The 25,051-nt window shown below is 43.6% G+C and overlaps 1 protein-coding gene across 8 annotated transcripts in view; it reads right to left on the bottom strand.

Annotated features, from left to right (window-relative positions):
• The window catches only part of LOC121578287 (band 4.1-like protein 1), a 110,100-nt gene that overhangs the window by 49,117 nt on the left and 35,932 nt on the right, over positions 1-25,051 (bottom strand). For all 8 annotated transcript variants that reach the window (XM_045223887.1, XM_045223889.1, XM_045223890.1 and 5 more), the window contains exons 2-4: positions 7,709-7,845; positions 7,351-7,518; positions 2,266-2,370 (exon numbers count right to left, since the gene is read on the bottom strand). In XM_045223887.1, the coding sequence (XP_045079822.1) occupies positions 2,266-2,370; positions 7,351-7,518; positions 7,709-7,828 (393 nt within the window). In that variant the 5' untranslated portion in view covers positions 7,829-7,845. The remainder of the gene's footprint in view (positions 1-2,265; positions 2,371-7,350; positions 7,519-7,708; positions 7,846-25,051) is intronic.

Here is a 25,051-nt window from a genome sequence, read left to right as displayed (position 1 = left end):
ACACACGCATGTTGATTTTGTCTATCCCCACCAGACACGCAGTTTAAAATATCAAACCAACTGTGAAACAACTTTAATCATTTGGGGGCAGGTCGAAACACACATGAAACATTCATGGACATTTAGCTAGTAGAGAGTGATACCGCTGACGACGATGGCGCAGTATTTGAATTTGAAGCACGCCATATTACCGAATGGCACCAAAATTCGCAAAGGATCATGGTCAATGTAGTCGTTTTCATCCTGCCAGAGAGAGTCAACCCAACGCTGCTGGGTGCACATGCAAAGAGCATGCAAAGAGCTTGCATGAGGGTGCGAGCCTCCTCGTAGCCTGCCAGCCCGTGATTGGTCAGTGTCAGCAAGTGGTCCTGTGTGACGACAAATGTAGTAGTCAGAATGGATTACTATTTTATTAAATATTTCGATTTGTAGATAACTTTAAAATGATTAACTGTGAGGACCGAACTTAATCATAATAAACACATTTAGAGGCCAAAACGGGCATCTAAAAAAACATTGCTTGGCCATTCTGGCGATTGTAATTTACATAGGCTTTCTAGGGCAGACCAGGGCTTTTGGCACCTCTAGGTTGCTACGCAGTAGCCAACCAGCAGAACTCATGACTTCACGCTCCAGACCTGACACTGGGGGCATGGTTTGTCCTGGGAGATAAACATTGGGTTGTTATTTTACCTGTCATGCAAATTGGCCTCTTTTTAGCTGGTTCTTTGTAGAGTCATACAAAATCGTGTTCCTCTCCTCCGACAATTAACCCACACATAAAAATGGAAACCTAGTTAATTTTTTGTTAGTGATCTTTAATGAATCTCTCCTCGTTTGTCTTTCAAGCATCCATGGGGTTTGTATCTTCCTGATATCCAATAAGGAGGGGACTTGCAGCGTGTGGCATGTATAAAATAGAACCAAATTCTATTTTAGCACTTCGTGTGGGTGAAATTATTGAATAAGATATATGTGTAAATGTATTTTGCAATGCTCACGCACGCAACTTGGCTGATGAGGTTTGCATGTAACAAACTGAACTCCACCCACACAAACACTAACAAGCTCTCACTCACACACAACCCGAGTGAGGTCCTCTGGTGCTTAATCAGCGTTCTAAGCACCATAATCAACAGCAGTCATTTATTATCCTCCTGAATCTCTCTGATGTCGGCCTGGGCCAAAGATCACTCAATTACTAAAAGGCACTACTCCTTTGTCTCCTCTATGTAGAGCAGTCCAGCAGGAATAACAACTGTTCTGCTGCCAGGACGCACTGCAGTCATAGTTCACAACCAATCATAAACACAATAGATGTTCTCCCCAAATGGTGTGGGGATAATATCCTCAAACAGAGGCAGAGAGGAGTTTGAAGAGGACATTTCAATCATGTCTTGTTTGGCTTAGAGTCACCGAGGACCCCAGACAGTAAAAGCTGCCCTCAGATAAGCCTGGTATTGAAGAGGGGGCCAGCATTTACTGTGTTTGCCTCTCTCTCTCACACACACACACACACACATACTTCTTTCTCTTCTCCAGACAGAACTGGCTCCAAAATCTCAACCCCTTGTGACAAATCAGGTCACAACATGTAATTCTGTAACTACTGAGACCTATACAAGCTGTTACTAGTGACAGGTGTGTTTGTCTCACCTTAGTGGCCGTTCTCTTTCAACATGCCAAATCTTTACACACTCACCGCAATGGGCCATTACATACCTGCCCTGAAGGTGAGGTGTACAGAGGCAGGATACACCCAAAACACACACATCCTCAAAACAACCTTAATACCAGTTAATACAGGCTGACTGTCATGACCATTCAATTTGGTCTCAGAGCTAAATCTTAACCAGTTGCTTAATAACCATAATTACACCCATTCCACTCCAATTACCCTTCCTAGTGCCGTTTGGAGGGTCAACAGAACAGACATGAGTGGAGCACTAATCAGCCTTTCTAATGTAGGCTATGATGAAGTGTTCAAATGTGTTCTAAGGCATTTAGGGTACCATGTTATCTTCAATTTTATAAATTGCTTGTTGATCTGAATCTGACTGAGCATGCACATTTTCATTTCCAATTCCTAATAGAGTGACTCACTACTGCCAGAGCCTGCTGTGTCTTCTGTTGTTATGGTGAGAGGAATGGTGATTGTTCTGAAGACAGTATTTAATGAGTAGAAGAAGGGGGAAGGGGAGAGAGGGGGAGAGGGGGGTGGGGGGTAAATTAGTGGTCACAGAGGCTACATGACAAGGCACTGACCTTTTGGCTGTCTGCCTCGATGAATGTCAGGCCAAAGTAGTCCTTTTCCAGGAGGTTGAGGTGCTCACACACCTTGTCCAGCAGGGCCTGTCCTTTGCAGTGCTTCTGCAGAAACACACAGACACACGTGTCACAAATAAAGTGTCATTCAAATCAACGGTCAATCAAGGATCAGGAGATTTCTGACCATGTGACCTGGCCTCACTGATTAAAGCATTATGGCACTGCATGGTTTTGTATTCTTGGAAGTGTATTAGAGTGTCATGTAACTGCACATGTATCAATCAACACAACATAATGTGTCTCTCTCCCCAACATCATCCCCAACCAGATAACAGCTGGTGTCAAGATGGCTTCCCTATCTGTTGCTGTCTACAGGCTAGAACAGCTCTGTCCTTCAGTGCTGTGTTACAGTCAGAATTGATCAAATACTTGACAGGGAAAATTAACACTGAATTGTAGGAAGATTGCTTTCTGCATGATAAGCGGTCCGAATAAACAGTGCAATATCCAATGCCACTCAACACTATCCAAAACCAAATGGTTCATCTTCTTGTCACATTCCTGTGAAGGACAGACAGAAGAAGTGTGCAAAGTTAGTTGTCAAGTTACTCAGATGTCCAAAGGAGAGATACGACTGATGGGACGGCACTTTAGCAAATCATTCTAGCGATGATATACAGTACCTTGATGTAACTTGAACAAATAGAGGGGAAGAAACTATTGTGTAAATTCAAGAAGACATTCACACATAAAAAACATCACTCCGACTCCATCAGAGTAACACGGTACCCCGGCCTATCAATCCCAGAGTCCAGACTATGGGTGGAGGGTGCTGCTGCACACACACACACACACACACACACACACACACTTTTCCCTGGAGGACGTAGCTAGTGAGCTGTGCGTGGTGCTCTCCGGGTAGCGAGCATCTGTACGGCTCAGCGCTTTCCCTGGAGCCTGGTTTCCGCGGTGACAGGGAGACAGAGCAAGCCGTTGCCAGGGAAACAGGTGCAGATGTGTGCTCCCTCCCTCTCGTTTTTGTTCCTTAATATCTCAAGGCCAGAGATGGGAGGAGTTTTAGTATTTAGTATTTTATTAGGATCCCCATTAGCTGTTGCCAAGGCAGCAGCTACTTTTCCTGGGAGTGTGTCTCTTTTGGCTCATTATGGTTGAAAAGATGGTGGGATAACACTCTGGAGACACTTATGAACTCTCACCATCTCATTCAACACAGTCCCCATGGCAAGATTGTAGAGAGAAGACATGGATGTGGTTTTAGGGTCTGTATGGAGTGGACAGTATGGCATAAAGATGAGCTATTATAAAGATACATTCTGGTTTAGGATCTTAATATGCGGTGACTAAGGCACTGAGGCGTTTCTCCATGGACACTCCCTTTCACAGTGCAATTATTTCAACTCCACTGAGAACTTTCACAACAAATCACAAGCGTTTTCCCTCAAAAGAAACACAGGAGAAAGTAACACACTTAAATATTGGCAAAGAGTAGAAACAAAATCATTGTCAGAGTCACAGAGTATTCTAAAAAACATATGGCGCCAAAAATAGCACCATTCTGCATAATAACACAGTGCAGCTCACTCATGCATGGCCTGGTAGAGTATGCACTAGTGAGCTGAAGGAAGGGGTGAGGGAAGTATGGGAGGGTGCGGCCCCCTCTCCCCCTGCAGCCCCTGGGGAGCCAGAGCCAAGCAGTCATGACAAGATGGGCTAATTAACCCTTGGATAGGGCACCTCCTCCAGTGAGAGTTGTCACAAAGTGGTCCCTGCCTTTCCTTAACACTATTATTATTAACTCCTGGAGCATGGAGGAGGTTTGATAGGACTGGCTTGACATTCCAACCCACCAATTAAACACAGGAAGGGGGTCGGAGGCAGTCCGGGAGTGAGGTAAGGGGTTTGGATAAACACTATACTGCAGCAGCTTGTTATGTCAATAGGATGAGTAAAATGGAGGGTCGATTTGTACATCATTCTGTAGCAATGAATGGAAGTTCAACGGGAAGCAAAATACACTTCATTGCATAAAGGCTTTGGTAATCATAATGTGGAGTTTTATTTCCAGTGTTGAGAGCAACAAAAGGTTTGAGAGTGGCTTGAGAGTATTTGTATGACTATTTTTGCAATGTTTTCATTTGAGAAAGGTTGGTGAAAGCGAGGCCAATGCTTTTGAGATTCTTACATCAGAGCAGGGGCGGTGTGTTCATTAGGGCGATATGGGCGACGCACTGCCAAACGGGAAAAGGAAGGGATTTTTTTTCTAATCAATTATATCACGGCAACAGTAGTTTTCAGTGTTCTAATCTAGACGTCTGATCTGCCACTAAATGTCCAATCAGGCTAAAGTCGTGCTTCAAATGGCCCCGCCCGTTTTGGGGCGATTTCAGTCAGGTTGAAAATCGCCCCAGAAGTCTCTCAGACTCTCATGTAAAATCTTTTTTTTTTCAAATATCAGAGCTTTCAATACAATCTCTATGGGTTCCGGGAGGGCTTGCACTTACGCGCTTTCGTCATACGTAACATAACCATGAACATAACTAAGAAAAGAGCGGGTAGCAGCGTCAATCAATTCACGTACTACTGTGAAGATGGCTAGCGTTCAGTGCAACTCGATTGTCTCTTTGAAAGAAGTTCATTTTTGTCGGCAAACAAATCAAGATAAATTGGCAACGAAACAATTAGGACCTCCCAGACCAAATTTAATAATTCAACAGGTTTCTACTAAAGGGGGAAAGTCCTACACCCGAGGATTTTCCAAAAATTGGTACGAACGAAAAACCTGGCTAGCAGGCTGCGATGTAGCTAATGCAGTCTTCTGCTACCCCTGCTTACTCTTTCACCCTGAAGGCGGCAAGGCAGACAGCACCGCTTGGACAGCGACTGGTGTAACGGACATGCACCATCTTTCAGAAAAGATTAAGAAACATGAGCTGTCAAAGACCCACATGGATAGCTGTTTGAGATTGTCTGCTTTGGGGAGAGTGAACATTGCCACTCAACTGGATGAGGGATACAGGCTAGCTATCCGCCGCCACAACGATGAGGTTAGCAAGAACCGCCACATCCTCAGCCGGCTAATCCAGTGTGTGAAGTTTTGCGGAGTGTTTGAGTTAGCTTTGCGAGGCAAAGATTAAACTGAGGGCTCCACCAACCCTGGTATTTTTCTTGGACTTGTCAACTTTGTGGCACAATTAGATGAGGTGTTTGATGACCATCTTAAAAATGCTAAAGTTTTCAAGGGCACATCAAAGACCATTCAAAACGAGCTACTGGAGTGTATGCTAGCGGTCATGAGGGAACATATTGTGGAGGAGGTGAAGTCGGCGAACTTCGTAGCTATCCAAGCTGACGAGACCACGGACGTTTCTACACAGACACAGCTGGTGCTTGTGCTGAGGTACATAGATAGCAAGAAGATTTTATTTTTTTCCTGGGGCTTTTTTCACAAAATCATGCCCCACGTCGACATTCTGTACCAGAAGCTACAGAAGAAGGACATCGATGCTGTCTTCATCAAACGTGCCTCGACAGCTTCACAAGCAGTGTGCAGGCCATAAGGTAAGATTAAACAATATCATTCGATCTTTCTCAAAGCAGAGCTTTATTTGAAAATGTATGCATGAAAGGAGACATCATCATATTTACAAATCTATACAATTGGCCAGAATATGGTTGTTCATTTTTACAAAGCCATACAGATAGCTGTGTTTACCTTTTCTATAAATTATTTTCAAATTCTGTTTTCAGGCAAAATGTCTATCACTGTTCATTTTCACAAATCTATACAAGAGGGCAGAATATGGAAGTCTATAAAAATGTCTTATTACCAATAACTTGCATCAATGTTTTCAGTAGCCTCTATCAAAAGCTCCTGCTTGCTTGTTGTGAATTATGCTCAGGTGCACATATTTCCAATTCAACCATGAGGCCTTTTTGAAGCAAGTAATGTGTATATCAGTATTGACTTATATGCTGCCCCTGTCTTCATGTTGTTGCTGGACATATCTTTTTTTAAATGTGTGTAGGTCACCTAAATCATCAGAAAAATTGCCCCCCCTGAGAATTTTTTCAGGAGCCGCCACTGCATCAGAGACACACACAAACACACACATGAAATGACCAACCGTCCTGCCCACCGGCACAGTAAGCTGAAATGGAATTGTCTTTAACTTCTGGCTTCTCCCAGACTGTTTTTGTGCAATCAAATACAATTGAAAGCAACGCTAGTGTATGTAAATACACCCGCATTGCTAAAAGCTAGGCTAGCACAGATTAGCCAGGGAGAGGAGACTGACTGATTACATCTGCCATCCCATACATAGAGGGACAGACAGACATACAGGCAGGCAGACACTTACGTTATGTATCACAAAACAGCCCCTGAAACATGGTGTGAAAAGCACTCAGAATTGAAGTGTACTTTCATGTAATGGGTCAGGACTCCCACTCTAACGACCATATTGTGCAGAATACGTTTGCAGGGAAGGAAAATAGAGCCATATGCATTGCTCTGGACCAGCTACCATCAGAAAGTTTCAACATCTCTAAGAGTTCACACATCACTCCTTCAACAAAGGGTGCTTCTCTTGCCCCATTTTCAGCCTGAATACACTGAGCATTCTCTACCAGTATGAAGACGTGTCTTGTTTGGGGATGGAGCTGTAATAACAGCCATTGTAAGCGAGTGAGCCTGCTTTTCCTTCACTATTTTCTCTGTGTCACTCATCCTAATGATTGAATGTGTCTCTGTGGCAGAGAATGTGTAACCTTGCATTGGCCTTGCCCCATGGAGAGCTCCCAGCATGACACCCTCTCTGTCATCTGCTTTATACCGGCCTTATCTGCACTCTGCAGCTCCATAACATAAAAACAACATGACGTTCGAAAGTAAAGAAACTAGTCGCATCTGCTGGTAAAGCCACACAAACAAAAATAATACAATTACAACAACATTTCTTGCTGTTATTAATACTTTGAATGGTTCATTCAAACCCCCTCAGGACTTGGAAATGTGGCCTGCAATTGTAAAACAGGGCACTGCTCTGGGGGGAGATTCCTTACCTCAATCCCCGCCTCATAGCCAGAGGTGTCCAGTAGGGTGACCTTGAAGGGAACAGTCTTTGGCCGTTTGGAAGTCTTCTGGGGGGACTTGGGGGTCTTGCATGGGGTGATCTTCTCTGACACGTCATCTGTTTCCCTGTGGTCGTCGATCAGTTTGGAGTCCTGGTCCTTTACATAGGGACGTTACATAGTCACAGGTGAAATTTACAGTAAATTAATGATGTCCATTATAATTATGACATCACTGAATGAGTGTAAATGTCTGTTGATGTAGGACGAGATAACATGTGATCTCACCAGTAAAAACACAAGGCCCTAATTATGGTGCACATTGAACTTCCTGTGCTCTCCTACGTACCTGTTTGGCCATCTTGCCGTCTGATGCAGAGTCCTGCATGCCTGCTGCTTCCCCCTTCTGCTGGGAGGACACTTCTGCTGCGTTCTTCACCTCTGACTCAGGACCAGGCTCTGTTGGCATAGCAACCTCTCCTTAACCTAAAATAAATAAATTATAGTTTAATTCTTAGTTGTACCAAAACTTAAGCAAAGCGGCCTGCATGATACAAAAAGAGAGTTTGCCAAACAGTATGCAAGTTGGTGCCAGTACCAACTGGGTATTTCTCAGGCAGCAGCGATGGCAAGGCATGACATAACAAAATGACATTTCAAAATGCCATAGGTTAATGTGATTCAGCTCTTTGGTGGTAGCCGTTATTCCCTAGCCTCCAGAGCCATATACAGCAAACACAGAGGCTGTCACAGAGAAACAGTGCTGCAGAACCCCACCAACGTTCTGCTTCCTGTGGTGACTGGCTGCTAAAAACCACCTTGTCATCAATGACATTCACTTTATTTAAGAAATCTCTCATTCAGGTAATCATCTTCTATTTAGGCAAGCAGCGCTTCAGCAGTTGAGATGATACAATCACAGAGAAAGTCCTGTAATTAATATAGCCGCATGCAAGATTGTGGACTGAATATTATTAGCTCTGGGAGCCTCTGGCAATTTCAATAGAGTTGATTGTGAGCATGTAGAATTAAACTGTGAGAAATCCTCACTAAAGAGTAATGGTAGTGGCCATTACTAGGGCTGTGGCGTCATGACATTTTGTCAGCTTGAAATACAAATGACTGCCGGTCTCACGGTAATTGACCGTTAATTAACATAAACACATTTAGCATCTCTAGGCCTCCACGCATTAAAGCCCCTGATGCGCACCTTTGGAACATCTACATTTCAAAAAGTCAAATAAATCAATTTAATATACACCATCACAATAAATATTTGTCATTATATTATTTCATAGTAAGAAGAATGCAGTTGAAGTTAGCTGAATCAAATAGAAAGGATATTTTTCCCATTCCAGAGCGAGTGTGCATATGAAGTTGCTATGTTGAGTGTAAAAGTGATAATTTGTGAATGATACAAACCGTAGAATGTCTTAGAAATCAAAACATTTATGGGCTGCATGATGTGACTCCAGGCTATTGATGATGTGAGAAAGTCACACAAAAAGCTTGCGCTCTGTTCCTTGCCTCAGGCCCCACACGCTGTTCACTCATCAAATGATCATATTTTCACCCATCAGACTATTCTCAATTGAATCTTGTCTTTACTAATATGTAACATTTGTTTCAATTTAGAATGACCCATTATGAAATGGGCAGGAACAGGCGTAGGGGAAAAATAAATGTAATCCTTATGCACTCAAATAGCGAATGGAGGCTGATTTCCCATTCATTTTTCAATCATGCCGAGCTGTGATAAATATTAGCAGCTGAGAAATAAATGTAGTAGCAGCTGGGAACACCCTCTTTTTAGTGGCAACCATCAAAACTCTGCTTTCACAAGGGATTGCATATGGAAATGTCTGTGTTTATAAGAACACTTATTTTTCACTCCATGCATCAACCACTGTTTGAGGAGCATGCAGCCTCTCCCTGCGCGACAGGTGATATTCCACCCAAACTCTGTATACCATGGGCTCTCCAACCCTGTTCCTGCAGCCAAACCAAGTTAAATCTGTTTGGGAACATCGATAGCAACATGTTTTCACAACGAAACATATTTTATTAAACTGTTGAGAACCCCTCTCTCTGCTCGCTTGAAAAAGGAATGAAGGAGAGAGAACAGGAGATGGAAACGCATGGTGGTGAGATATTCTGTAGCTAAAAAGGTAATGTGTCAGCCTATTAATTATGAAAATATAAAAAATGCCCTATTACCAGGCTATTCAAAATCAAATACAAATTGTTGGCTAACTCTGTAAGCTGCCCTGCACAATCAATGAACCAACAGCATCGTTTAATGGTTTTCTGCCATGCTTAATATGCGGTAGGCTATTAGGGTTAATACAACGGGTGGGTCTAATCCTGAATGCTGATTGGTTAAAAGCGCATTCCAGCCGGTGTCTATTCCACAAGTTACCACTGGCTAAATCTATGACGTTAAAATTCCTAATTACACTGTTCCATCTGACTGAGCTATCCACTGTCTCATCAGCCCAGCCAGGCCATTTATAAACTTGATCTCCACTATAAAAAGTATCTAGACATTATCTCACATTTCTTTTAGACTAACATTTAGTTTTCAACAGTGGATATTTGTATAAACCTTGCTGTCTGTCTCTCCGATGTTTGCAACAAATAAATATTCAAATTCGATCTCCAGTTGTCCCATAGTAATGAACGTGTCGGGAGTCGGGATGAGACAGACAGGCAGGCAGCTTTTCTCAGCCAGTCGAAATCATGAATCAGCATCATTTTTATGGATATATACAAAGAACTATCAATAGAAAACAGGTAAAACTAAACGAAGTGCAGCTAGTTTGCTGTCTTTCCAGCTTCAGTTTGATGTGACTGTGTTAGTTGTGTTGTAGGTTAGCTCCTCTGAACAACAGTGTCCTAACGAGAGAGGACATTTTCTATGCCAGGTGAAATCGTGCATAATTAATTCATTGTTAAGGATGTATCCAAATAAATGTCACTAGAAAACAGCTTAAACAAATGCAAATGCAGCTACATTGCTGTTATTCTGGCTGCTTTTTGACATGACTGTATGTTAGCCATAGTTGGCTAGCTAGCAAGCAAGGGATAAGAACGTTGGTCACCCGTTGTATGAAAGTGATAATGCCCTCGAAGCCGGTGTTTGGAGGATATATTGTGCCAATATATCTTCCAAACATCAGCTTCTCAAGTATTATCACTTAAATGTAGCCTATTGTATAAAGACACAATCATTATTTTAATTCCGCATTTTTTTCGGACTTGGGCTCATATATAGGCCTATGCATATGCATAAGCTCTAATGTGTGTATGGGTGTTTGAATTAATCATCACCTTAGAAAGCGCTTTTCATTTCATTTCATTGTGATTGGCTTTGAAACAACATCCAACAAGCATGTTTTCCACTCATTTTCAACCTGTTGTTCATCTTCTTTCTTCAAAATTATCATCACAGTGAGGTGAGTTTTAAAAGGATGATACTGTTTTGATGATAAGTGTTTGATATGATTTTCTATTGCATTTGCATTGATGTCAGTGTGGTTATAGGGACAATAGAGTGCTGAGTACCAAGGCATTAGCGACCTAACGGTTGTTAGCGAGTTGTATACTACCAACAAATGTGCAGAGTGCATTAGAAGAGATTACCGTGACACAGCGGTCACGTGGAATTTGACTGCGGTCATGACTCATGACTGCCAGTGTCATTACCTAATCATATTGAGTAAGTTATACTAATCATAACATTAATAACTGATATAACAACTGACTGTATGCAATGTCCAATCATCTGGCACTCAATAAATGTAATTTAAAAAGTGAACCCAGACCTTTCTCTGTCCAGTTTCAACATAATGTTCCAACATGAACTGCACTAGCTAGCTAGTTTAGCTCATCGCTAGCTTGGTTAGCTAGCTTGGAAAAACATGGTTGGCAAATAGGCAACATTTTGGCTAGCTAGCTATATTGTACAGCCAGCATTTTGTCTACATCGCTGCTGTTACATTTACCAAATGTTTGGATAAACAAATCATTAATGAAACCATGATGTGATGTATGACAGGGTTGGATGTTGCATGCAATTTCAATTGTGTTTGAATTGCTTTGTATATCGCAGTTGCTAGAGATAATCTCAATTGCAACTTGCACCTGCAACAGAAATTGCATCCAAATTGCTTTGTGTGACACAGGCAAGTCACATAAAACTACACTTCAGAAAGGAAACACCAACTAGAAATATGTTTAACCATTTATTAAATAATATCTTGGCGATATAGGCTCTGCTCCTTCAGGGTAGCTCACTGCCCAAGCAAAGCGTCAATATATACAATTACCTAAAAGTAGTGTGTGGTAAAATATACCAATCCCCCAGCAGGAAAACAAAACCTAAAATAAGCAAATGCATACTAGCAGTAGCAGCAAGCGGTAGCAAGATGTGTGAGCAGAACCGGTCAGCTTAAATGGATCGCCAAATAAGGTAGGGGTGATTGTTACTAGCATCTAATTGGTGCAATCTTAGCTGATGCGTCAGCAAAGGCGGGCACTCGGGTTCCCTTTCTGAACTGGCTTCGCTTTACATAGAATTTATATCTATAGTCATACAGTAATACATGTATTATTCAGGATGCCAGAGGGATGGTCTATGTTGTGGTGGAAGGGAGGGGCCACCAATATTTGGCTGTTTAAATGAATGCAGGAAGGTGAGGAGGTGGATGCCATAGCCCATTATACCTAATCGTCTTTCCCTATAATTACGCTCTGTCAAGGTATACACTTTTAGACAGGCATCGGACACAGGGACGCATTCTCCTCTGACACTCTATCAAGAAAAACATGGCCCATCCGAGATGGCAGTATCCCCAATGGAGCCAACCCTGCTGGGGCTAGTGTGAGCCAGTCTGATGCCAGTTGTATTCAGTGTCACACTACCTCAGTGGAGATTGTATCTAATCCAATCTCCATCTGACCCCTGCGGTCCTGCTGCCCTCAAGGCAAAAATCACATCACCATAATGCACCGTGGGTAAGGTAGACTGGGCCGGTGGGCAGCCGTCAGCATCACCAGGGACAGAGACAGAAACATGACCACTTCTCTCAGGATCAGAGGGACAGAAAGAGGCTGAAGGTTTAAGGTTGTGACATTCTGTCCATGCAGCAGCGTGCTTAAAGCAGCATGAAGAGACCCCTGTGACCGTCCGTCCTCCTCTGTGCCATCTCAACCTCCGCTGTCTCATTATTTACAATCACATGGAATCGACAGGCATTAATTCCCCTCCTGTGGGACAAAAGGGCAGTGTGTGTGACTGTGAGTGGTGTGTGTCTGCTTTGCTCTGCTCCAGGGGCTAATTCTCCCTGGCTGTCTGATCCAGCTGAGTCTCTGTGCCACGCTGCTAAATACATTTTCCCTCCGTGGCTGAATCACAGTAATTACTGCAAAGAAACTCTCTCACTCACACACTCAGCTCCCTCCTAAATAAAGTGTCTCATCGAGTTATTAATACAACCAGCCACACAAATGAATGTATTTATATTTAACCCTTATTTTTTTACCAGGTAAGTTGAGAACACATTCTCATTTACAGCAACGACCTGGAGAATAGTTACAGGGGAGATCAATGAGCCAATTGGAAGCTGGGGATGATTAGGTGGCCATGATGGTATGATTGAGAATTTAGCCAGGACACTGTGGTTAACACCCCTACTTTTACGATAAGTGCCATGGGATCGTTAGTGACCACAGAGAGTCAGGACACCTGTTTAACATTCCATCGTAAAGACGGCATCCTACACAGGGCAATGTCCCCTATCACTGCCCTGGGGCATTTTTTTTAGACCAGAGTGCCTCCTACTGGACCTCCAACACCACTACCAGCAGCATCTGGTCTCCCATCCAGGACCAACCCTGCTTAACTTCATCGGCAAGCCAGCAGTGAGATGCAGGGTGGTATGCTGCTAGCCTTCAGAAATAGATTTATAGGGCAATATTTGTATTAAATATTTCACAGCAGCACACACACACACCATTGTGCAGCAGTAGCATCCTATCGGGATACCATTCCAATGTAAACAGCCATACATACAGTATGTGTGTCTTTAATATCATCTATCTATTTATGCCTCACTGTCAAGTGTCATAATCTCAGAGCTACTGGGGAATCTCACAAATCAAACAACATGGGTCGCCGTCTTGCCTCCATGTGGCAAACACATGCACATTTAATTAATTTCTCTAATTCAGACACATGCTGACATCTCCTTTGAACATCCCTATGTGGTAAATTACATGAGGGATTCATCTGCAGCTGTGGTTGGGTTAAGAGATCCATGAAGAGGACTGGCCACCTCTCGGAGCCTGGTTCCCCTCTAGATTTCTTCCTTGGATCCTGCCTTTCTAGAGAGAGTTTTTCCTAGCCACTGTGCTTCTACATTTGCATTGCTTGCTCTTTGGGGTTTTAGGCTGGGTATCTGTATAAGCACTTTGTGACTACTGCTGTTGAAAAAGGGCTTTATAAAATACATTTGATTGATTGATGTTAGCATGTGTACATTAGCTTTGGAGTTGTTCACATGCACCTGACAACAAAGACATCCTAGCTCCCATCTCCAGGAATATCTTCCTGGATGCTCAAACAGCCACTGTTATTTCCATTCCACATACAATAACACGCACCCAACCACTCCATGTTTACTCCCATCCACCAAAATGTGACCAACCACTCCCAGCATCTTGGCCAGATCAATACCTAGCTGGTATTGGCCCTGCATGATTTAAAGAGGTACGCAATTCAATATGGCATCGCTTTACTCTGATTGGGTAAGAGGTACAGTATGGAGAATACACACACACACACACACACACACACTTTCCTTCAAACTCCAACACTGCTAGAACAGCTGGCAGGCATAGCCAATTCAAATAAATATTTTTCCAAATTATACAGACTACAATCAAAAACAGATACCAATCTCTCCCTACCGGTTACAGAATGGGAAAATGACCTTGCAATCACTACGAATTTTTATTTCTGGAAACAAATCTCCAATAATATTTTCACCATGACTAACAACCCTAAAACACAATTTATAGAGTGCACAATCTTCACAGAGCACATACTGTATCACTCAACACAAAATTGGATTATTTGACACCGACATCTGTTCACACTGTAGTCACAACACTCCAGACAACTACTTTCACACAACCTGGTTCTGTCCACCCAATGTCCACTACAATTCTGGAAATAAATAACACACAAACTATCCACCCTTTTGGGTCACAGCGTTCCCCTCTCCCTCTGCCTTCTTGGAGTTGTCTCATCAGACCTACCACCCAAACATTATCAGTCCATTTTAAATCGCTTTAACTATCGCCAAGAAAATAATATTACTCAACCAACTGTCTCTTTGTCAATGGCTTAACCTTCTCACAGACCACATCATAATGGGAATTTATCTGTATCTAATCAGTTTGACTTAACCAAATAAGATTCACCCACTACAACAATATTTTTACCAAATATACTGTAACATGGTTGTTGCCAAAGACAAATGTCGAATTTGTTATTAAATGGTGTACTGTCTACATGTCTGGTCATGTCCTGTCTACCTGTCTGGTCATGTCCTGTCTACCTGTCCAGTCCTGTCCTGTCTACCTGTCCCTACCAGGACCTGTTGAACTGTCTGTGTGTCTTGTTAGCTTGTTTTTGTTGTTGTTATTGTTATTTGTTTTATTTATGACTCACATCAGGTGAATAGGTTAGGATAGGCTAAGCCAAGGTGGAGATGGGTGGGTATGTGGCAGGGATGAGGAGGGCTCAGAGAACAAACAGGGGTGGGGGGTATTCGGAGCAGCTTCACTTTTGTAAGAATTATGCTAAATTATTTTTTTTGTAACACACACACATACCCAACACATTGTCATCCAGAACCACCTCATTCCTCAGGTCTAATTGGGTCTCCTATCCGGAGATCTTTTATGGATTCAGATTAATTACCAAATTAACACAGGCTGATGTAACAGATGGAAGTGGAGGAGCCCTCGGAACACATTGGTGCACATTCATTTCCTGTTCCACCCCAGGCCAGGGACATACAGGGTCATAACAGCCCTGTATGTCCCTGGCCTGGACATATGCAGCACCAGGACCTCTGCAGAGGAGAACGCCTGTTCATCTGCCCCCAAAAGCAGCAGACTGACGTGTGTTCCTATACCATACTGTATGTAGGCCAGCGTTTCCCAAACTTGGTCCTCTGGACACCATGGGGTGCTCGTTTTGGTTTTTGCCCTAACACTACACAGCTGATTCAAATGATCAAAGCTTGATGATTAGTTGATTATTTGAATCAGCTGTGTAGTGCTAGGGCAAAAACCAAAATGCGCTCCCTTTGGGGTCCAGAGGACCAAATTTGGGAAACCTTGAATTGTAGGCTATATTTGTTTCTCACCAGCAATTGAATTGTTTGATGTACAGTTTCTTGTAATTATTCATTATGAAGAGAAGCACATTCTTATATCATCACCCCGTAGCGTATTTAAGAAATGCAGCATACTGTCTTAATTGTGTATTGTCTCTCTCTCTCTCATAATCACAGAGGCAGCTTTAATCTAAGTGAGAGAAGAATGGAGAGAGAGAAGAGAGAGAGCATATGTGTGAGGACTGGCTTAGTTCAGAGACTCAGTTGCCATAGTAACAGTTCAGACATTTTTTTCTCCTACCGAGCAGCATATGTGACAGCGCTATCTGTTGAAGAGAACGAAGAGATGGAGGAAGAAAGAATGATGGGAGGCCAGCGGAAGAGGCAGGGAGGAGGATGGAGGGATCAAGAGGAAGGATGAAAATAAGAGAAGGTTGACTTAAACGATAGGCAGGGGAAAGATGGATGATGACAGAAAGGAATGCCAAGCATTAGTGTTATTCTGCTCTGTGCTGCAGTCAGGACCACACAGCTCCATAACCAGGGGGACAATCTGCTTTGTCTAGACACCAGGCTGACACCAGGATCTGAGCCCAGCAACACACAGTATATCCCTTCCTCTGAGGGCTGACCAGTGGGAGTCATTCACTGGCACTGATAACCTGCTTCACACTTTCATCTCTGTCTTGACCAAGTGAGAACCTGCCAAGACACATTCATCTACAGTGGGAGGGCTTTTACAATATCAGTGCAGGCTAATCCTCCCCTCAAATCTCATTGCAAATCCATTCTGCTCAGTGGTAGTCAGTGAATAATCCCTGTTGTCCATTTCCATGGTGTAACTGCATGCTGTAACTGCATGGTGTAGAGGAGGACTACATGCAGAGTGATTTCCTCCTCAATTCTGTGTGGTTTAGGAATGAAGGAATGAATGGTAATCTCTCCCACGTGAACTACTGCCACCTTAATTCTCTCATTAGCACACGCAAGAACTTTGGTTGATAGCTAGCTTGCCTACTCTGCTATTTGGATGTCAGGTCATTACAATCAAGTGAGGTACTTCGATCTTTAAAATCTATATCGGCATGTTGAGAAGAGGCGAGAGAAGAGAGACATGGAGAGCCATTCTACAGTGTAATTGTATCACAGAGGCAAAGCAGAAGACAAAGTCTCACTGCTTAGGAGAGACTGGAGGTATATCTCAAAGAATGACACGCTATTCTCCATCTACTGTACTACATTTGACCTGAGTGCCTAATGTGTGGGTGTGATGTGATGGTACAGGACAGAGAGAGACCATGCCAGGTGTCAGGTCCTCTCAGAGTCATAGTACGTACTCTCACACACACAGCCAGACTAGAGCTCTGCCTGGCCTGGCAACCCATCACATCACCTGATGCCAGCTCATATTCAACCACACACACACACACAGTACCATGACTTCATTTAGAGGCATAACCACATTCATAGTGATTCTTTGAAAAAGTTGTATAGCCTCAGGGCCTCAGCTAGTGCTATCTTTCATTTCCTCTACTCCTACTCTAACTCTCTCACGCATGAAGTCTGTGTACTGTATAGTATTTCGGTGTAAAGAGTTAACTCAGTGTTACTCACAAAGTGTAAAGTATGTCTGTGGACACATGTAAAGTTACTAGCATCACCCTGATCTACACACACACACACACACACACACACACAGACACACACACACACACACTACACTACTGTATTCTGACAGACCCATTTCAACACTAATGGGATGCATTCAAACACTGTCATAAGCACTTTTCCGAAATGCCAAGCGCTGGATGTCTGCGATACATACAAGGCGCCATCATGTGTTATGAGTTCCCTGTTCCCCTGCCCCTGAGCACATTCCCAACTCTTACACCACTGTGACGGTCATGTCTAGATGAGATACAGATTTTGTCAAAATGACATCAAAATAATTACATTTTAGCTAGCCCTAACCATTTCCCTAACCTTAACCTAATTCTCCTAACCCTTTACGTTAATTTTCCTAACCTGCTGTGTAAGTTCTCTTAACCTGCCATGAAAAGTCAATTTTGACAAAAGCTGTATCCCTTCTAGACAAAACCCTCTGTGACCCTCTGTCATCAGTACACACTTCCTGCTACTTCTCTGAGCTCCTGCTGATGGCTGCTAACAGGGGCCTGGCCGCGGGCGATGTGGCCTCAGCTCCTCCTCACTACGGAGGGAGAACTACAGTGAGTACTACTACTTCTACAGAGCTGTTCATAACAATACATTCCTACCTGCCAGAAACACCTGGACTCACCGGGGACAGAAGACAGATAGCAGGGAAGAGTCAATCCAACACCTGCTCGTCGAACATCTCATTCCAAAATCATGGGCATTAGTGTGGAGTTGGTCCCCCCTTTGCTGCTATAACAGCCTCCACTCTTCTGGGAAGGCTTTCCACTAGATGTTGGAACATTGCTGCAGGGACTTGTTTCCATTCAGCCACAAGCGCATTAGTGAGGTCGGGCACTGATGTTGGGCGATTAGGCCTGGCTCGCAGTCGGAGTTCCAATTCATCCCAAAGGTGTTTGATGGGGTTGAGGTCAGGGCTCTGTGCAGGCCAGTCAAGTTCTTCCACACCGATCTCGACAAACCATTTCTGTATGGACCTTGCTTTGTGCACGGGGGCATTGTCATGCTGAAACAGTAAAGGACCTTCCCCAAACTGTTGTCACAAAGTTGGAAGCACAGAATCGCCTAGAATGTCATTTTATGCTATAGCGTTGTTTCCCTTCACTGGAACTAAGGGGCCTAGCCCGAACCATGAAAAACAGCCCCAGACCATTATTCCTCCTCCACCAAACTTTACAGTTGGCACTATGCATTCGGGCAGGTAGCGTTCTCCTGGCATCCGCCAAACCCACATTAGTCTGTTGGTCTGCCAGATAGTGAAGCGTGATTCATCACTCCAGCGAGCGTGTTTCCACTGCTCCAGAGTCCAATGGCGAAGAGCTTTACACCACTCCAGCAGACGCTTGGCATTTGTGGATGGTGATCTTAAGCTTGTGTGCAGCTGCTCGGCCATGGAAACCCATTTCTTGAAGCTCCCGACGAACAGTTATTGCACTGACGTTGCTTCCAGAGGTAGTTTGGAACTCGGTAGTGAGTGTTGCAACCGAGGACAGATTATTTTTTACTTGCTACGCGCTTCAGTACTCACCAGTCCCGTTCTGTGAGCTTGTGTGGCCTAACACTTTGCGGCTGAACCGTTGTTGCTCCTAGACGTTGCCATTTCACAATAACAGCACTTACAGTTGACCGGGGAAGCTCTAGCAGGGCAGAAATTTGACAAACTGACTTGTTGGAAAGGTGGCATCATATGATGGCGCCATGTTGAAAGTCACTGAGCTCTTCAGTAAGGCCATTCTAATGACAATGTTTGTCTATGGAGATTGCATGGCTGTGTATTCGATTTTATACACCTGTCAGCAACGGGTATGGCTGAAAAAGCCAAATCCACTAATTTGAAAGGGGTCCACATACTTTTGTATATGTAGTGTATCTGTCACCAACATATGCTTATCTGTATTCCTAGTCCATAGATTAGGGCCTGATTAATGTATTTCTATTGACTAATATCCTTATATGAACTGTAACTCAGTAAAATCTTTGAAATTGTTGCATGTTGCGTTTATATTTTCATTCAGTATATATGGACTATGATGTACAGTATCTGTCTCCATTAAGCAGCAGGGGTGATGAAAAACAATGGTTTGGAGATTTATTCCTCTCCTTTTTGCTACAGGTTTAGTCCTCTGTCTTTCCCTCCTCGTTTCTCATTTGTATGTCTGTAAGGTTCTGTATTTATTTTCTTAGTTCACCTTGTGTTCTTGAACGTAGCCCTAATTCTTTGTGTTCTTGAACGTAGCCCTGTCTTTCATTTTTGTTCATTGATTTCACCTGCGTTAGTTACTCACGCTTATAAGAAATCCCGATATGCCCTCAGATGAACCATCAAACAGGCAAAGAGTCAGTACAGGACTAAGATTGAATCGTACTACACCGGCTCTGACGCTCATCGGATGTGGCAGGGCTTGAAAACTATTACAGACTACAAAGGGAAGCACAGCCGCGAGCTGCCCAGTGACACAAGACTTCCAGATGAGCTAAACCACTTCTATGCTCGCTTCAAGGCAAGCAACACTGAAGCATGCATGAGAGCACCAGCTGTTCCGGATGACTATGTGATCACGCTCTCCGTTGCCAATGTGAGTAAGACTTTTAAGCTGGTCAACATTCACAAGGCTGCAGGGCCAGACGGATTACCAGGACGTGTACTCCGAGCATGTGCTGACCAACTGGCAAGTGTCTTCACTGACATTTTCAACATGTCCCTGACTGAGTCTGTAATACCAACATGTTTCAAGCAGACCACCATAGTCCCTGTGCCCAAGGACACTAAGATAACCTGCCTAAATGACTACCGACCCGTAGCACTGACGTCTGTAGCCATGAAGTGCTTTGAAAGGCTGGTCATGGCTCACATCAACACCATTAACCCAGAAACCCTAGGCCCACTCCAATTTGCATACCGCCCCAACAGATCCACAGATGATGCAATCTCTATTGCACTCCACACTGCCCTTTTCCACCTGGACAAGAGGAACACCTATGTGAGAATGCTATTCATTGACTACAGCTCAGCATTCAACACCATAGTGCCCTCAAAGCTCATCACTAAGCTAAGGATCCTGGGACTAAACACCTCCCTCTGCAACTGGATCCTGGACTTCCTGACGGGCCGCCCCCAGGTGGTAAGGGTAGGTAACAACACATCTGTCACACTGATCCTCAACATGGGGGCCCCTCAGGGGTGCGTGCTCAGTCCCCTCCTGTACTCCCTGTTCACCCATGACTGCATGGCCAGGCACGATTCCAACACCATCATTAAGTTTGCCGACGACACAACAGTGGTAGGCCTGATCACCGAGAACGATGAGACAGCCTATAGGGAGGAGGTCAGAGACCTGGCCGTGTGGTGCCAGGATAACAACTTCTCCCTCAACGTGACCAAGACAAAGGAGATGATTGTGGATTACAGGAAAAAAAAGAGGACTGAGCACGCCCCCATTCTCATCGACGGGGCTGTAGTGTAACAGGTTGAGAGCTTCAAGTTCCTTGGTGTCCACATCACCAACGAACTATCATGGTCCAAACACACCAAGACAGTCGTGAAGAGGGCACGACAAAGCCTATTACCCCTCAGGAGACTGAAAAGATTTGGCATGGGTCCTCAGATCCTCAAAAAATTATACAGCTGCACCATCGAGAGCATCCTGACTGGTTGCCTCACCGCCTGGTATGGCAACTGCTCGGCCTCCGACCGCAAGGCACTACTGACGGTAGTGCGTACGGCCCAGTACATCACTGAGGCCAAGCTTCCTGCCATCCAGGGCCTCTATACCAGGCGGTGTCAGAGGAAGGCCCTCAAAATTGTCAAAGACTCCAGCCAGCCTAGTCATAGACTGTTCTCTCTGCTACCGCATGGCAAGCGGTACCGGAGTGCCAAGTCTAGGTCCAAAAGACTTCTCAACAGCTTCTACCCCCAAGCCATAAGACTCCTGAACAGCTAATCATGGCTACCCGAGCTATTTACACTTCAGTCCTAGTTTTGATTCACCTGCCTGTTTGCCTACCTGTGTATGACCATTGCCTGCCTGTGACCATGATTCCTGCCTTCTGCGAAGGCACAATAAACATATGCCGCGCTCTGCGCGGGAATCTACACCTTCTTCTCCCTGAGTATTCATTACAATGTCAGAGCATTATAAGTATTACATACAGTTCATTTTACTGGCATACAGTATTGTACTGTTGGCAGGTGGGTTAGGTGTCTAAGTTTGTGCTACGTACATGCGGTCCTCTTTACTGGCATATTGTGACAGGTTTGTTAGACCCCGTGAGGTGAGAAAAAGTGTAGTGGGTGTGTGAGCACATGAACCAATGAACAGGCACCATGAGGCCTGAGGGCTAGGAGGAGAACAGAGCATAAACACATGAGGACAAGAGAGGGCTTGCTATTATCTCTACACACGGCAGTACTGTATGGAACAGTAAGAGATTATAGGTGTAATCCTAGTAAAGACATGCAATAACAAGCACAATGTGTTGGCATCTTTAATGTTGTGGCCCGTGTGCTTTCTGTCTTCCGTGCCCTGCTAGTCTAATTTAAACCTTTAATAATTTTGTACACAGTAAGTTATCTTTATTCCCAAAAAATTTATTATCTTTATTCAAATCCAGGCTATTAAGAGATGATTATCATTAACTCAATCTAGTCCATATATGGATATTTGTAGAGACTGTTCCTTTAAAGTTCTGCTTTAAAGTGCTACTTTAAATCAGCCTTGAGAACAATGAATACAAGTGCTGACATTTTAATTTTTCAAAAATATGGTCATACATTGATTAAATGAGTCCCCTCTCTGTTCTCTTCCACTTCAACACCATAACAATTTCTTGGCAAGGAATCAGGTTTTTCCTCACCTCATTCAATATGTTTTGTCTAGCTCACAATATCATTTTAACAAAAATGCAGTAACAGCCTAGGGACAAAACTGGTTGAAATGACGTCATCACAACCAGAAACTGGTTGTCATTATGAGTAGGACACAACTGAGTTGCACTCATAACCAAAATTATTGTCACATTCTTAAGAGCACAATGTCATTTAGCAGACGTTTTTATGTATGGGTGGCAAGCACCTAGCTCTACCAACTGAGCTACAGAGGACCATTAATGAGAACCTGTCAGTCCGGGTGCACTTCCCAAAAACCCTACAGTCCATTCTCTGCACTACAACTATAATCTCCAATTTCCTGTGTCCGTAAGTGCTGATAAAGAACAACATATAGGTTGGAGCAGTTTAGACAACATGGTTAGTTAAAGTGCCTCCCAGTCTTCTTGTGTAGTACTTACACTACCAGTCAAAAGTTTGGACACACCTACTCATTCAAGGGTTTTTCTTGTATCATGTACAGTGGGGAGAACAAGTATTTGATACACTGCCGATTTTGCAGGTTTTCCTACTTACAAAGCATGTAGAAGTCTGTCATTTTTATCATAGGTACACTTCAACTGCGAGAGACGGAATAAAAAAAATCCTGAAAATCACATTGTATGATTTTTAAGTAATTAATTTGCATTATATTGCATGACATAAGTATTTGATACATCAGAAAAGCAGAACTTAATATTTGGTACAGAAACCTTTGTTTGCAATTACAGAGATCATACGTTTCCTGTAGGTCTTGACCAGGTTTGTACACACTGCAGCAGGGATTTTGGCCCACTCCTCCATACAGACCTTCTCCAGATCCTTCAGGTTTCGGGGCTGTCGCTGGGCAATACAGACTTTCAGCTCCCTCCAAAGATGTTCTATTGGGTTCAGGTCTGGAGACTTGCTAGGCCACTCCAGGACCTTGAGATGCTTCTTACGGAGCCACTCCTTAGTTGCCCTGGCTGTGTGTTTCGGGTCGTTGTCATGCTGGAAGACCCAGCCACGACCCATCTCGTGGGTCTCGCGATACATGGCCCCATCCATCCTCCCCTCAATATGGTGTAGTCGTCCTGTCCCCTTTGCAGAAAAGCATCCCCAAAGAATGACGTTTCCACCGCCATGTGTCACGGTTGGGATGGTGTTCTTGGGGACCACATGACCTTCTCCCATTCCTCCTCTGGATCATCCAGATGGTCATTGGCAAACTTCAGACGGGCCTGGACATGCACTGGCTTGAGCTGGGGGACCTTGCGTGCGCTGCAGGATTTTAATCCAGTAGTGTGTTACTAATGGTTTTCTTTGAGACTGTGGTCCCAGCACTCTTCAGGTCATTGACCAGGTCCTGCTGTGTAGTTCTGGGCTGATCCCTCACCTTCCTCATGATCATTGATGCCCCACGAGGTGAGATCTTGCATGGAGCCCCAGACCGAGGGTGATTGACCGTCATCTTGAACTTCTTCCATTTTCTAATAATTGCGCCAGAAGTTGTTGCCTTCTCACCAAGCTGCTTGCCTATTGTCCTGTAGCCCATCCCAGCCTTGTGCAGGTCTACAGTTTTATCCCTGATGTCCTTACACACCTCTCTGGTCTTGGCCATTGTGGAGAGGTTGGAGTCTGTTTGATTGAGTGTGTGGACAGGTGTCTTTTATACAGGTAACGAGTTCAAACAGGTGCAGTTAATATAGGTAATGATTGGAGAACAGGAGGGCTTCTTAAAGAAAAACTAACAGGTCTGTGAGAGACGGAATTCTTACCGGTTGGTAGGTGATCAAATACTTATGTCATGCAATAAAATGCAAATTAATTACTTAAAAATCATACAATGTGATTTTCTGGATTTTTTTAGATTCCGTCTCTCACAGTTGAAGTGTACCTATGATAAAAATTACAGACCTCTACATGCTTTGTAAGTAGGAAAACCTGCAAAATTGGCAGTGTATCAAATACTTGTTCTCCCCACTGTAGTAACCAAAAAAAGTGCTAAACAAATCAAAATATATTTTATATTTGAGGTTCTTCAAATAGCCACCCTTTGCTTGATGACAGCTTTGTACACTCTTGGCATTTTGTTGTTGTTGATGTCTTCACTATTATTCTACAATGTAGAAAATAGTAAAAAAAATCAGAAAAACCCTTGAATGAGTAGGTGTGTCCAAACTTTTGACTGGTACTGTACATGTCTAGATAACATTGTAATTAAATGAGCTGAAGCCACTTTACCAACCACTCTACAAGACAAACAGGAATGACATTTGGCAGTTAGGCTGCCTGTCTATCAAGCTGACATATCATCTTAGATAACAATATCAGACCACCTACTGCAACACTCAAACAAAAGGAACCATTCCTTTCCATTCCAGTTCATGAGTCAGACTTCCCCAGGTCTTCCTGACTAATGACATCCGCCACCTCCATTGAACTACCCATTTTAGTGGAGTAAATCTAAAATACATACATTGGTTATGAAATCCATGTCTTGATACTGGAACATTGCATGACCCTGCCTCCTCTCATGACCCTGCTGTGAGCAATGAAACAATACTATCATTGTTTCCTTCCAACATGTAGTTTTGTTAGTTCCCAGCTCAGATTATCTCCACTTTATAAGAGAGGATATCTCCACAGAAAGGCAGGGGTCACAGAAATTCTCTTTTATCTGTGATTTAAATGTATTTACCTGAATTGACCCCAACCCTGCTGTCCATGATGGTCCTACTGCCTACAATATATTAGTTTCTATGCT

This window comes from Coregonus clupeaformis, chromosome 12 (assembly GCF_020615455.1).
Source record: "Coregonus clupeaformis isolate EN_2021a chromosome 12, ASM2061545v1, whole genome shotgun sequence".
Taxonomy (NCBI): Eukaryota; Metazoa; Chordata; class Actinopteri; order Salmoniformes; family Salmonidae; genus Coregonus; species Coregonus clupeaformis.
Note: the sequence above shows the minus strand (reverse complement) of the source record. Positions and strands in the feature narration are given on the sequence as shown.